Source organism: Hypanus sabinus, chromosome 4, assembly GCF_030144855.1.
Source record: "Hypanus sabinus isolate sHypSab1 chromosome 4, sHypSab1.hap1, whole genome shotgun sequence".
In the NCBI taxonomy this organism is placed as follows: domain Eukaryota; kingdom Metazoa; phylum Chordata; class Chondrichthyes; order Myliobatiformes; family Dasyatidae; genus Hypanus; species Hypanus sabinus.
In genome coordinates, this window is record NC_082709.1 from 10,718,138 (window position 1) to 10,732,685 (window position 14,548).

Genomic DNA, 14,548 nt, shown 5'->3' on the forward strand with positions numbered 1-14,548 from the left:
ACTGCCTGATATGGTGACAGAGGCAAATACAACAGAGGTTTTTAAAGAGATGTTTAGATAGGCACATGGATGTAAGGAAGTGGGTAGGAGGGATTAGTGTTTGGGTGTTTGATTTGCTTTTTAGCTGGTTCAGCACAGCATTGTGGGCCGAATGGCCTGTTCCTGTGCTGTACTCTTCTATGTTCTAAGTGGACAATTTCCAATGCAGTTAGCATTTTGATAGCACCTTCATTTCATCAAGAATCCTGACCATTTATCCTCATTCTACCCAGAAACAGTATCTAACTTCATAAACAATTGGGAAAGACAATCTGACAGATTATAATGTCAATGTTTAACTAAAGCACTGGTGTGCAAGTATTGTGAGCAGATTTGGGCCCTTTATCTGAGAAAGGATGTGCTGACATCGAAGAGGGTTCAAAGCAGGTTCACAAAAACAGTTCCGGGATTGAGTCCTGATGAAGGATCTCAGACAAAAACCTCGAGTGTTTACTCTTTTCCATAGAAGCTGCCCGGCCTGCTGAGTTCCTCCAGCATGTTGTGTGTGTTGCTTTGGATTTCAAACATCTGCTGACTCTCTTTTTCCTCTTTCCACTGGGGTTGGGTGGGACTACAACTGAAGGTCAAGGGTCAAGGGTGAAAGGTAAAAGCTTCAGCAGAACCCAAGAGGAAACTTATCACTCATAGGGTTGTGGGAGTGTGGATCTAGCTGCCAGCACAAGTGAATGCAAGCTCGATTTCAATACTGAATCGAAGTTTGAATAGAAACATGGATGGGAGGGGGATGGAGGGCTATGGTCCCGGTGCAGGTCCATGGTTTAAATGGTTTGGTATGGACTAGATGGGCCAAAGGGCCTGGTCTGCCCTGTACTTTTCTATGACTTTTGCACAGTACTGTACAATTAAAGTGTGGAATGAGTGAATGTTTTGCAGAGTATCTGCACTTGTTCCACAGGGGTGATCTCAAGTGGCAGGCAACAGAAATATCAACTCGAGCAAACAAGCTGGATGAACTCAGCAGTTCGGGCAGCATTCGTTGAAACGAGCAGTCAATGTTTCGGGCCAAGACCCTTCATCAGGACTGAAGGAGGAGGGGGCAGAGGCCCCATAAAGGTGAGGGGAGGGTGGAAAACCAATCAGAGGAAAGATCAAGGGGTGGGGGAGGGGAAGCAGGGAGGGGATAGGCAGGAGAGGTGAAGAAGGAATGTAAGGAGAAAGCACTATGGGTAGTAGAAGAGGGCAGGATCATGAGAGAGGTGATAGGCAGCTAGAAGAGGAGGCAGAGTGAAAGTGGGATGGTGGAAGGGAGAGGGAGGGAATTACCGGAAGTTGGAGAATTCAACTTTCATACCAAGGGGCTGGAGTCTACAGTTTTCCATCGCACTCCCACTCAGACCACGGGTCTGTGGCCTCCTGTACTGTTACAACCAGCTCCAAGACAAACTTTCTTACATCTGGCCTGGTTGTAGACTTCTGACTCAACATTGAATTCTACAACATCAGCCAAGTCACTTCCTACGTCTAAAGCAGAACTGAGGATACCGTCATTTGTAATCCTCTATGATATTGGCCAGCTGTTCTCTCCCCATTAGCTCAAACTGACCTGCTGAGAGAGTCAGACAGCCCAGTATTTCACAACTTTTTGTTTTGCACACCTCCATCATTCTCAAACAAGAGAAAATCAGCAGATGCTGAAGATTCAAAGCAACACACACAAACTGCTGGAGGAACTCAGTAGGCCAGGCAGCATCCATGGAAAAAGAGTGCAGTCGACGTGTCAGGTTGAACTTCAGATTTAAAAAAAAGGTGAGGAGTCAGAGTTAGAAGGCGGAGGAGAGGGAGAAACACAAGAAGAAGGTGGTGAAAGTGGCGGGAGTGGGAGAAGGAGGGGTGAAATAAAGAGCTGGGAAGTTGATTGGTGAGAGAGATTCAGCGCTGGAGAAGGAAGAATCTAATAGGAGAGGACAGAAGGTCATGGAAGAAAGGGTGAGGAGCACCAGAGGGAGGTGATGGGCAGGCAAGGAGATAAGGTGAGAGGGGTGAAGGGGATGGGGAATGGGGGTGGGGATGGGGAAAGGGGGTGGGGGCATTATCGAAAGATTGAGAAATCGATGCTCACACCATCAGGGTGGAGGCAAACCAGACAGAATGTTGCTCCTCCAGCCTGTGGCCTCATTGCAACAGTAGAGGAGGCCATGGACTGACGTTAGAATGGGAAGTGGGATTAAAATGAGCGGTAACTGGGAGATCCTGCTTTTTCCGATGGATAGAGCATAGGTGCTCGGCGAAGTGGTCTCCCAATCTGCGTTGGGTCTCACCGATACACAGGAGGCCACACCGGGAGCACCAGATAAAGTAGATGACCCCAACAGACTCACAGGCGATGTGTCACCTCAGCTGGAAGGACTGTTTGGGGCCCTGAATGGTAGTGAGGGAGGAGGTGTAGGGACAGGTGCAGCTCTTGCTGTGTTTGCAAGGATAAGTGCCAGGAGGGAGTTCAGTGGGGAGGGACGAATGGACAAGGGAGTTGCATAGGGAGTGATCCCTGTGGAAAGCAGAAAGTGGGGGGGGGATGTGTTCGTTAGTGGGATTCTGTTGGAGGTGGTGGATGTTTTGGAGAATTATGGAATTATGTGCTGGATGCAGAGACTTATTTTGTGGTAGCTGAGGAAAAGAAGGTGGCGGTTAGGAGCGTCAATGGCGACTCCTTTGCTTGCATTTTCAGAAACAGCTCTATTTCGATCTTTAATATCTCTGTTTTTCCCTTTCAGGGTTCTTTTGAAGACCCTGACCTGGAGTTACACACCGACTACGGTTGTTTGCGGGAATGGGACCCGCTCTCGGGGGTCCATAACCGGCCATTGTTCGGCCTGCCAAAGGCTCGGCCTAAGATCTCGGGCTCTGGAGACGGGCGGATCGAGAGTCGGTGTCACGACAGGAGACCCGTGTGTCATCAGGGGAGTCGAAATATCTACGGCTGTGTGCCTGGAGACCCGGGATCTTTGCGATCTTCAGGCACACAGCTCAAAGAACAACATAACAGGCTTTTAACATCGTAAACCAGCGAGTTGTTTGTTATGTCTCCCCATTCGCTGGGAAAATGGAGACACCTCTTCCTCCCTTATTAGGGAGAGAGAGAACCTGCAGTCTGTCAAATAGCGGGTGAAATACGAAGCCTCTGGGGTCGCTGCAAGTCTGTGTCTTTGCTATTGCTTTGCTCATGCTTGAGTATTCGATGGTGCCATTGCTTTTGTTTTGACGGTGGGAGGAGGGGGGATTGTTGCTTGCTGCCTCTTATGCGTGGGAGGGGGGAGCTGGGGTTCTAACATTTAACTGTCGTTCTGTTTCTGTGGGTGGTTCCTCTGTTTTTAGGATGTACACTGTATATATTTCTCTTGACATTACATTGTACCTTTGAACAAGAGGAACCCTATCCCTGTTGGGGTGGTGGGAGAATGGTGCGAGGGCAGATGTGCATGAAATGGAAGAGCTGCGGTTCAGGGCAGCATTGATGGTGGAAGTAGGGAAAAAGGAGGGCATCTCCTTCATTCTGGAATGAAAAGCCTCAACCTGAGAGCAGATATGCCAGAGCTGGAGAAATTGAGAGAAGGGGATGGCATTTTTACAAGTAACAGTGTAGGAAGTGGTATATAGTCCAGGTAGCTGTGACAGTCTGTGAGTTTATAATAGACATAGTAGATAAGCTGTCTCCAGGAGACAGAGAGATCAAGAAAGGAGAGGGATGCGTTGGAAATGGACCAGGTAAATTTGAGGGCGGGGTGGAAGTTGGAGGCAAAGTTGATGAAGTCGACGAGTTTGAAATGGGCGCAGGAAGCAGCACCAATGCAGTTGTCGATGCAGTATAGGAAAAGTGGGCGACAAGCCACCAATCAATCTGATACCCTTTGTTTCTGGCTGATCACGGCCTCAGAAAATCATAGGTATTCCCATTATCCTAACCATCTCTCAACACAATCCCAGCTTTTCTGTACACTAAATCCAACTTGTTTTCCCAATTTTGATGAAGGATCTTTGACCTGAAACAATAACTCTCTCATTCCACACAGTGCCAGCTGACAGTTGCCAGCATTTTGTGTTTTGAATTGCAGTTACCAGCATCTGGAGTTCTTGTGGTTTCCAACTCAAACCTGACACTTTACAGAAAGAAACTTCAGCCAAAAAAAGACAGATTTCTTTGTTACAATTTCAATACCAGGCATGGGACAATCTTTCAGTACACAAACTAGAATTAAGCAATAATTTCATTCAAATCAGAATCAGATTTATTTTCACCAGGATAGGTCGTGAAATTTGTTGTCTTTGCTGCAGCAGAACAACACATAATAATAGGAAAAAACATAAATTACAGTAAATAAATATTAAATAGTTAAGTTAAACAAGTAGTGCAAAAATAGAAAGTAAAAAAGTAGTGAGGTAATGTTCATGGGTTCAATGTCCATTCAGAAATCTGATGGCAGGGAGGAAGAGGCTGTTCCTGAACCGTTGAGCTGTGCCTCCTCCCTGAGGGTGGTGATAAGCTGTTATTTTGATTGTAATAAATTTAGAGGGAATTCTGGTTGAGATTGGGAGAAATTACTTCACATAGTGAATACTGAATCTTTGGAATTCTCTATCCAGGAGAGCTATACAGACACAATTACTTAGCTTATCTAAGAAGATGGATAGATTTTTGGCTATTAAAGAAATCAAGGGGTGGGGGGGGGGTAAAAACTGAAAGTTAAGGTAAAAGTCAGGAGCATTTTAGTGAAAGGGGAGGGGCAGATGCAAGAAGCAAACAGAGAACACAGCTTCTAGTTGATATTTTTGTAAAAATTAAGCTTTAAGTTTCAAATAAATTTCTTACTTTTTAATTATGTCTTTGGATGCTTTTGTAACTTTGTTAGCTAGCCTGTTGAGACCCTTGGCATACATCTTTTCCAGTTCAATCCTGAAACAGACATAAGAAGCTATAATGTGATTTAGGGCAGGTTAAAATGGTTGATAAATGTCACTGCAAGCTAATCCTGCCTTTTATTTTTAAGACCAACACATAGTTTTGATACACACTATTCAGTTTTTAATGCTGCGCAATTGTTTGATTTTGCTTCGAAACAATACCTTATAGGATGAATCAGAATTACTTTATTGCCAGTATGTGGAATTTACCAGAATTGATTGTGGTTTGACGTTGAACATAAAACACAGGAAACACCATGACAGACAACACAATTCACCATAAGACCATAAGATATAGGAGCAGAAGTAGGCCATTTGGCCCATCAAGTCTGCTCCGCCATTCAATCATGGGCTGATCCAATTCTTCCGATCATTCCCACTCCCCTGCTTTCTCCCCATACCCTTTGATGCCCTGGCTAATATCTATCTCTGCCTTAAATACACCCAATGACTTGGCCTCCACAGCCGCCCGTGGCAACAAATTCCACAGATTTACCACCCTCTGACTAAAGTAATTTCTCCGCATCTCAGTTCTAAATGGACATCCTTCAATCTTGAAGTCATGCCCTCTTGTTCCGGAATCCACTAACATGGGAAATAACTTTGCCATATCTAATCTGTTCAGGCCTTTTAACATTCAGGATGTTTCTATCCTCATTCTCCTGAACTCCAGGGAATACAGCCCAAGAGTTGCCACATGTTCCTCATAAGTTAACCCTAAGGAATCATTCCTGTGAATCTTCTCTGAACCCTCTCCAATGTCAGTATATGCTTTCTAAAATAAGGATCCTGAAACTACACACAATACTCCAAGTGTAGTCTCATGAGTGCCTTATAGAGCCTCAACATCACATCCCTGCTCTTATATTCTATCCCTCTAGAAATGAATGCCAACATTGCATTCACCCTCTTCACAACCAACTCAACCTGGAGGTTAACCTTTAGGGTATCTCGCTCATGGACTCCCAAGTCCCTTCACATCTCTGCAATTTGAATTCTCTCCCCATCTAAATAATGGTCTGCCCACTTAATTCTTCCACCAAAATGCATTACCATATATTTTATAACACTTTATTTGCCACTTCTTTGCCCTTTCCCCTAAACTCTCTAGTCTCTCTGCGGGCTCTCTGTTTCCTCAACACTACCCGCTCCTCCACCTATCTTTGTATCATTGGCAAATTTAGCCACAAATCCATTAATACCATAGACCAAATCACTGACGTACATTGTAAAAAAAACAGTGGTCCCAACACCAACCCCTGTGGAACTGCACTGGTAACCGGCAACCAGCCGGAATAGGATCCGTTTATTCCCACTCTGTTTTCTGCCGACTAGCAATGCTCTAACCATGCTCGTAACCTCCCTGTAATTCCATTGGCTCTTATCTTGCTAAGCAGCCTTGTGAGTGGTACCTTGTCAAAGGCCTCTGAAATTTCAAGTACACCACATCTACTGCATCTCCTTTGTCTACTCTGCTGGTAATTTCCTCCAAAAACTGCAGTAGGTTGGTCAGGCAGGATTTCCCTTTCAGGAAACCATGCTGGCTTTGGCCTATCATATCATGTGCCTCCAGGTATTCCATAATCTCATCCCTAACAATCGATGCCAATAACTTTCCAGCCACTGATATCAGGCCAACAGGTCTCTAGTTTTCTTTCTGCTGCCTTCCACCCTTCTTCTTGAGTCAATAGCACTAACAGCCATGAGCAATCAACAATTAGCAGAATGGTCACATGTGCAAACGTCAATAATCGAACATAGAAATGAGCACATATGCCTTTGAATGGAAAATCTTGTAAAAGGTAGTGATCTGGCCCAGTATATCACGGGAAAAGCCCTCCCAACCATGAAACACTGCCGTAGGAAAGCAGTATCCATCAGCAGAGAACCCCATCACCCAGGCCAGGCTCTTCCCTCACTGCTGTCAGCAGGTCGAAAGCCTCAGGACTTACAATACAAGGTCCCAGAAAAGTTACCACCCCTCAACCATCAGGTTCTTGAACAAAAGGGGATAGCTACACTCACTTGCCCAATCATCAAAATGTCCCTACAACCAATGATCTCACTTTAAGGACTATCTTGCTATTTCATGTTGTTGTTATTTATTGCTATTTATTTATATTTGCATTTGCAGTTTGTTGCTTTCTGCATTCTGGTTGATCTTTCATTGATTCTGTTATAGTTTCTATTCTATAGATCTATCGAGTATGCCCACAGGAAAATGTATTTGATGACATTTGAATACTTTGATAACTAAATTTACTCTTAACATATGATTGGACTCAATATTTATCAACAGAACAAGAAGAACAGGAAAGACCATTTGACAGCAAACCAGTTAGAATATTACACCTGACCGAGTTTTGTTGAGAAGCTGGTTAGCTGCAGGAAAGAAGCCTGTAATCCTGGTGGTGATGGACTTTAAAAAAAAATCTTCCTGATGGGAATTTGGGGAATAGGTGACTGTGAGGGTGGGTGAAGTCAGCAGCCACAGAAATCTTGTGCCTCCAGTTAGTTGTTGAGATTATTAGAACTGTCACATCTGACAGGATCATCCATCCATATTGTGGCGACCCATTTCCTGGCACATCCGAACCGGCTCACAATTAGCCAGCGTTCCGGCTAAGGGAGATAGCCTGTGGGGATTTGCGAGCACAGAGCTTTGGAGCCTCTGCGCCACGGGGGGCAGGTTGAGGGAGGCTTAAAAGTGAGGCTGAGGATTTCGAATAAAGTTTTTTCCTTTGACTGCAGTTACCGACCCCGTGTCATAATTCTAGCGCTGCATGTAGCACACCGCTACAATTGGTGACCCCGACAGTCCAAACGATTTTTGGACCAGAAATGACTGATGCCGCCTCTGTTCATGCTGTTTCGTTGAAACTGCCGGGTTTCTGGACACAGCGACCGAACCTATGGTTCCAGCAAGCCGAAGCCCAATTCCACGTTCGCCAGATCACCTCAGAAGACACCCGCTACTACTACGTGGTGGGCTCCCTCGACCAGGACACAGCGGCCCAGGTCGCGGAGTTCGTACAGTCGCCCCCGGCAGACAGCAAGTACACGGAATTCAAAGCCCTGCTCCTCAGGACTTTCGGACTCTCACAGCGCGAGCGGGCTGCCCGTTTACTGCACCTGGATGGCTTGGGCGACAGACCTCCTTCGGCTTTAATGAATGAGATGTTGTCTCTAGCTGACGGACACACACCCTGCCTCATGTTTGAGCAGGCATTCCTGGAGCAGCTGCCCGGGGACGTATGCCTGCTGCTGTCCGACGCGGATTTCAGTGACCCCCGGAAGGTGGTAGCCCGGGCGGACTTGCTGTGGATCGCCAAAAAGGTGAGCCCCATCCATCGCACAGATCTCCCAGCCACGCACCCAGCAGCAAACCAGTCCAGGCCCGGCCACAGAGCCCGCCAACCCCCGGCCCAATGAACACTAGTGCTTCTACCACCAGCGGTGGGGCACAGAAGCCCGCCGTTGTCGCCCGCCCTGCAAGTTCCCGGGAAACGTAGCCATCAGCGGCGGCTGGCCATCGGGATAGCCTCCTGTATGTGTGGGATAGCAGGTCGGGATGCCGGTTTTTGGTCGACACTGGTGCCGAGATCAGCGTTTTACCTCCGACGAGTTACGACACCCGCAGCAGGGGACCGGGGCCCCCCCGAGGGCCGTGAACGGCAGCACAGTAAGGACCTATGGCACCCGTCAGGTGCAGCTACAGTTCGGCTCCAGCCAGTTCACATGGGACTTTACACTGGCCGCCATAGCCCAACCGCTTCTGGGTGCGGATTTTTTGCGGGCTCACAGCCTACTGGTTGACCTGCCCAGGAAGAGACTGGTTATCGCCGAGACCTTTCAGACGTTCTCCCTGGGTGCAGCCCAGTTGCCAGCCCCTCACCTCGGCTCCATCACGCTGTCCGACAACGACTTCACCAGGGTCCTGGCGGATTTCCCATCAGTTCTGGCACTGCAGTTCACAGTGGCCATGCCCCGACACGGCGTACAGCACCACATCCCGACCCAGGGACCACCCCTCCATGCCCGCGCTCGGCGGCTTCCCCCGGACAAGCTCCAACTGGCGAAGGAGGAGTTCCAGAGGATGGAGGAATTGGGGATCATCCGGCGGTCCGACAGCCCATGGGCCTCCCCACTGCACATGGTGCCCAAAGCGACGGGAGGCTGGAGACCGTGCGGCGACTACTGCAGGCTGAACGAGGCTACCACACCGGACTGCTACCCTGTGCCGCACATTCAGGACTTTGCAGCAAACCTGCACGGCGCACGGATCTTCTCCAAGGTAGATCTCGTCCGAGGGTACCATCAAATCCCGATGCATCCTGACGACGTCCCCAAAATGGCTCTCATCACCCTGTTTGGCCTTTTTGAGTTCTTCCGCATGCTGTTTGGTCTGAAGAATGCCGCACAGACGTTCCAGCGGTTAATGGATACGGTGGGACGGGACCTGGACTTCGCGTTCATCTATTTGGACGGCATCCTCATAGCCAGCAGCAGTCATCTGGAGCATCTGTCCCACCTCCGTCAACTCTGCGCCCGACTGAGTGAGTACGGTCTTACAATAAACCCCGCCAAATGCCAATTCGGACTCGGTACCATTGACTTCCTGGGTCACAGGATTACTAAAGACTGGGCAACCCCTCTGCCCGCTAAGGTAGATGCGGTCTGCCACTTCCCCCGACCCACCGGGATCAAAGGCCTTCAGGAATTCGTAGGTATGGTCAATTTCTACCACTGCTTCCTCCCTTCAGCTGCCCGGATCATGTGCCCCCTGTTCGCCCTGATATCGGGTCCGAACAAGGACATTACCTGGGACGAGGAGTCCGCCGCCGCTTTCGTTCAAACAAAGGAAGCTTTGGCGGATGCCGCAATGCTAGTACATCCCAGAATGGACGCCCCTACCGCCCTCACAGTGGACGCATCTAACACGGCAGTCGGTGAGGTGCTGGAGCAACTCATCGCAGGTCACTGGCAACCCCTGGTGTTTTTCAGCAAACACCTGTGGCCACCTGAGCTCAAGTACAGTGCTCTCGACCGGGAACTGTTGGCGCTCTACCTGGCAATCCGGCATTTCAGGTACTTCCTAGAAGGTCGGCCCTTCACCGCGTTCACGGACCACAAACCGCTTACCTTTGCGTTTATGAAAGCGTCTGACCCCTGGTCGTCCCGCCAGCAACGCCACCTGTCCTATATCTCTGAATACACGACGGATGTCCGGCACGTCTCGGGTAAGGACAATGTCGTGGCGGATGCACTCTCTCACCCTACCGTTAATGCCCTTTCCCAAGGGGTAGGCTTTGAGGCACTGGCAGAGGCGCAGCAGGCGGATGAGGAGATTTCGAGTTACAGAACCGCAGTCTCTGGTTTGTAGCTCCAGGACCTCCCCGTGGGCCCGGGTGAGAGGACCCTACTCTGTGACGTCGCCACCGGCCAGCCCCGTCCCATCGTCTCGACAGCCTGGCGGCGCCATGTTTTCGACTCAATTCATAACTTGGCACATCCCTCCATCCGGACAACTGTCCGGATGGTTTCCAGCAGGTTCGTTTGGCACGGACTCCGCAAACAGGTCAGTGAATGGGCCAAAACGTGCATGCACTGCCAGACGGCCAAGGTGCAGCGGCACACCAAAGCCCCACCGCAGCAGTTCCATCCCGCCCACCGGGGTTTCGACCACATTCATGTGGATATCGTGGGCCCCCTGCCAGTGTCGCGCGGAGCGCGGCACCTCCTGACTATCGTGGACCGGTTCACAAGATGGCTAGAGGCGGTCCCGCTCACCGACACCACCTCCGAATCTTGCACCCAAACCCTGATCACCACCTGGATATCTTGCTTTGGTGTACCGGCCCACATTATCTCCGACAGAGGCGCCCAGTTCACCTCCAGCCTGTGGTCAGCTATGGCCAGCCTTTTGGGGACTCAGCTGCATCACGCAATTGCCTACCACTCACAGTCGAACGGGCTAGTGGAGCGTTTCCACCGTCACCTGAAGTCGGCCCTCATGGCCCACCTGCGAGGAGCCAACTGGGCGGACGAGCTTCCCTGGGTCCTACTCGGCATCCGCACAGCGCCCAAGGACGACCTGCACACCTCGTCGGCCGAGTTGGTATACGGCGCGCCCCTGGTCGTCCCCGGGGAGTTCCTACCAGCCCCACGGGGGCAAGAGGAAGATCCCGCAGCAGTCCTGGGCAGACTACGCGAGAAGCTCGGTAACCTGGCCCCCATACCCACTTCACAGCACGGGCGGAACCTGACCTGCGTACCCAAAGACCTGCAGAACTGTAAGTTTGTGTTTGTACGAAGGGGCGGGCATCGGCCACCGCTGCAGCAGCCATACGAGGGGCCGTTTATGGTGCTCTGGAACAACGGGTCCACGTTCGTGCTGGACGTTGGGGGGAAAGAGGTGGTTTTCATGGTGGACCGCCTCAAACCGGCCCATGTGGACCTGGCGCAACCGACTGAGTTTCCGGCACCTCGGTTCAGAGGCCGACCTCCCAAGCAGGTTCCGGCCCAGACTGTGGACATTGGGGGGTGTATCGCCGGTTCTGGGGGGGGGTTATGTGGCGACCCATTTCCTGGCAGATCCGAACTGGCTCACAATTAGATAGTCTACGGGGGTTTGCGAGCACAGAGCTTTGGAGCCTCTGCGCCACGGGGGGGGGGGGGGGGCAGGTTGAGGGAGGCTTAAAAGTGAGGCTGAGGATTTCGAATAAAGTTTTTTCCTTCGACTGCAGTTACCGACTCCGTGTCGTAATTTTAGCGCTGCGTGTAGCACACCGCTACAGTATCTTAATTACATCACAAGCCCAATATTTGTACTCTGCACGTATCGAGAAAAGCTATCATTAATTTCTCTTTGCGTAATTACACACTGTAGAGAGTCCAACACAGCAAGTGGAGGAGTTAACTTAGGAGAGGGAGGAGAATCTAGAAAGAGATAATTATCCAACAAAAACATGAAGGCCATTCTAAAAGTCAACTTGTTACTGATCCAAGAAATGTGCCACATTCTCGAAAGGGAACAAATTCTCAATAAGTTTATACAGATACACAACCACTATGTTATACTCACCATCCTTCCCTTTACTGAATTAATTATCAAAAATTCCATAGTTCATAGGTGGTGTTTAAAAGCTGTTATGTTGCCTTTCACTTAGCCTGTTAACATCTCAGTGGGCCTGTACTGTGCCCATCACATAGTTCCAACCAAAGTTCAAAGAAAATGGATTATTAAAGTACGTATGTCACCATATACAACCCTGAGATTCACCTTCTTGTGGGCATACCCAGTAAATCCAATATACACAATAGAGTCAATGGAAGACTGCTCCCAACAGGGTGGACAAACAACTGATGTGCAAATAGACAAGGAAAAAAACCCAATAAATATCAAGAACATGAGATAAAGAACCCTTGGTAGTGAGTCAATAGGTTGTGGGAACATTTCAGTAATGGGGTAAGTGAAGTTATCTACTCTGGTTCAAGAGCCTGATGATTGAAGAGTAGTAATTGTTCCTGATCCTGAACCCGGTGGTGTGGGTCCTGAGGCTCCTAAGTAACAATTACAGCATGGAAACAGGCCATCTCTGCCCTTCTAGTCCGTGCTGAACAGTGTATCTTCATTCCTGATAGCAGCAGCGAGAATCGTGATACCATTCACATACCTGGTAGTGGTCCCCGATGACGGACGTTGCTTTCCTGCAACAACACTCTGTTTAGATATGCTGTATGGTGGGGAGGGTATTACCAGTGATGAACTGGGCCTGCTCCACTACTTTTTGTAGATTTTCCATTCAAGGGCATTGGTGTTTCCATACCAGGCTGTGACATAGCCAGTCAATACACTCTCCACCACACATCTATAGAAGTTTTAGATGTCATGCTGAATCTAAGGAAGTAGTGGAGCTGCCTTGCTACTGAAACTGGTGAGCTCAGTCAGTTGCATCTCCCCACACTCAAGGACAACTACAAGAGCTGATTGTCATCGTGCACCCCTGCCATCGGGCCACGCCCTCCTCCTGATGCTGCCGTCAGTTTGGTGATGCAGGAGCGCAAAGATCCACACCTCAAAGTTCAGCAGTGACTCCTTCCACACTGCTGTCAAGTTTTTCAACCAATCTGAAAATCTTCAACACTGCCTCGAACTATATTTTTCATCTCTCCCTCTCAATTTTGCAGTCGTACTGTTATATTTATTTTGCACATGTGAAACTTACGTTCAAAGTAAAGTAAATTTTATTATTAAAGTACATATAATGACACCATATACAATCCTGAGATTCATTTTCTTGTGGGGATATTCAATAAATCTATAACAGAATAATAACCATAATAGAATCAATGGAAGACCGCATCAACTTGAACATTCAAGCAGTGTACTGAAGTCCACAAACTGTGAAAGTACAAAAAGAAATAAATAATAATAATAATAATAAATATGGAGATCTTGAGATGAAAAGTTCTTGAAGGTGAGTCCATAGGAACATTTCAATGACGGGCAAATGAAGTTGAGTGAAGTTATCCCCTCTGGCTCAAGAGCCCGATGGTTGAGCGGTAATAACTGTTCCTGAAACTGGTGGTGCGAATCCTGAGACTCCTGTACCACCTTCCTGATAACAGCAGTGAGAATTTAGGTTAATTTTAAAGATTATGTTAACTTGTTTGTCCTTGTCTTACAACGTACTGTGCATCTGCTGCAAAAGGCTAATTTTGAAAAGGTTAATTGTCGAGGTTTAGGTCCCTGTACCTCCTCCCCGATGGCAGCAACAAGAAACAAGTGTAGCCTGCATGGTTGGACTCTGTGTATATGCAGTACGTCTATGATAATAAGCTTCAATTTAATAAAGTCAGGGTCACCAACAAAATGCTATTGCAGATGGTCAACTCCCAACTAAGAGCAGTAGCTGACTCGAAAGAGTATCTCCTGGGCAAAGGGTGGGTCCCTGAACAGAAAACACAGGAATGTAATTGACTTTAAGACAGACTTTTTGTTCATGAGAACTTGCCAGTTCACTAAGTAACTGAAAGATTTATAACCAAAGGATGATTCATGACAGGGATCCTCCTGATGTTCAGAGCCTTTAAGGAGTGCAAGTTGGAAGGAGGTGATTAAGCAAACTCATACAGGCTGTTATTTGTGTGGGAGAAGAACCTTCTTACAAGTTCTTACTAGTAGATTGATTGTTGTAGCAGTACAACATGAACAGTTCAGTAACCTAGCTGAATCAGAATCAGGTTTAGTATCACCAGCAAACGTTGTTTGTTGTTATGTGTTATGTACAATGAAATACAGAATAATAATAAACTGTACATAAATACTTAAGTGCCAAAAAAGAGTGAGGTAGTGTTCATGGGTTCAATGTCCATTCAGAAAACCAATAGCAGAAGAAACTGTTCCTGAATCCTTGAGTGTGTGCCTTCAGGCTCCTGCACCGCCTTCCCAACAGTAAAAATGAGAAAAGGGCAAGTCCTGGGTGAGTGGGGAGTCCTTGCTGATGGACGGCACCTTTTTGAAGCATCTCCCCTTAAAGATGCCCTGGATGCTACGGAGGCTGGTGCCCATGATGGAGCTGACAGATTT

General features: G+C 48.2%; 1 protein-coding gene across 3 annotated transcripts in view; it reads right to left on the reverse strand.

The window, feature by feature from the left end:
* Positions 1-14,548, reverse strand: part of nostrin (nitric oxide synthase trafficking) — a 53,876-nt gene that overhangs the window by 29,823 nt on the left and 9,505 nt on the right. For 2 of the 3 annotated variants that reach the window (XM_059966389.1, XM_059966390.1), the window contains exon 3: positions 4,865-4,948. The exons of the other annotated variant lie outside the window; for it this stretch is intronic. In XM_059966389.1, the coding sequence (XP_059822372.1) occupies positions 4,865-4,948 (84 nt within the window). The remainder of the gene's footprint in view (positions 1-4,864; positions 4,949-14,548) is intronic. 3 annotated transcript variants of the gene reach the window in all.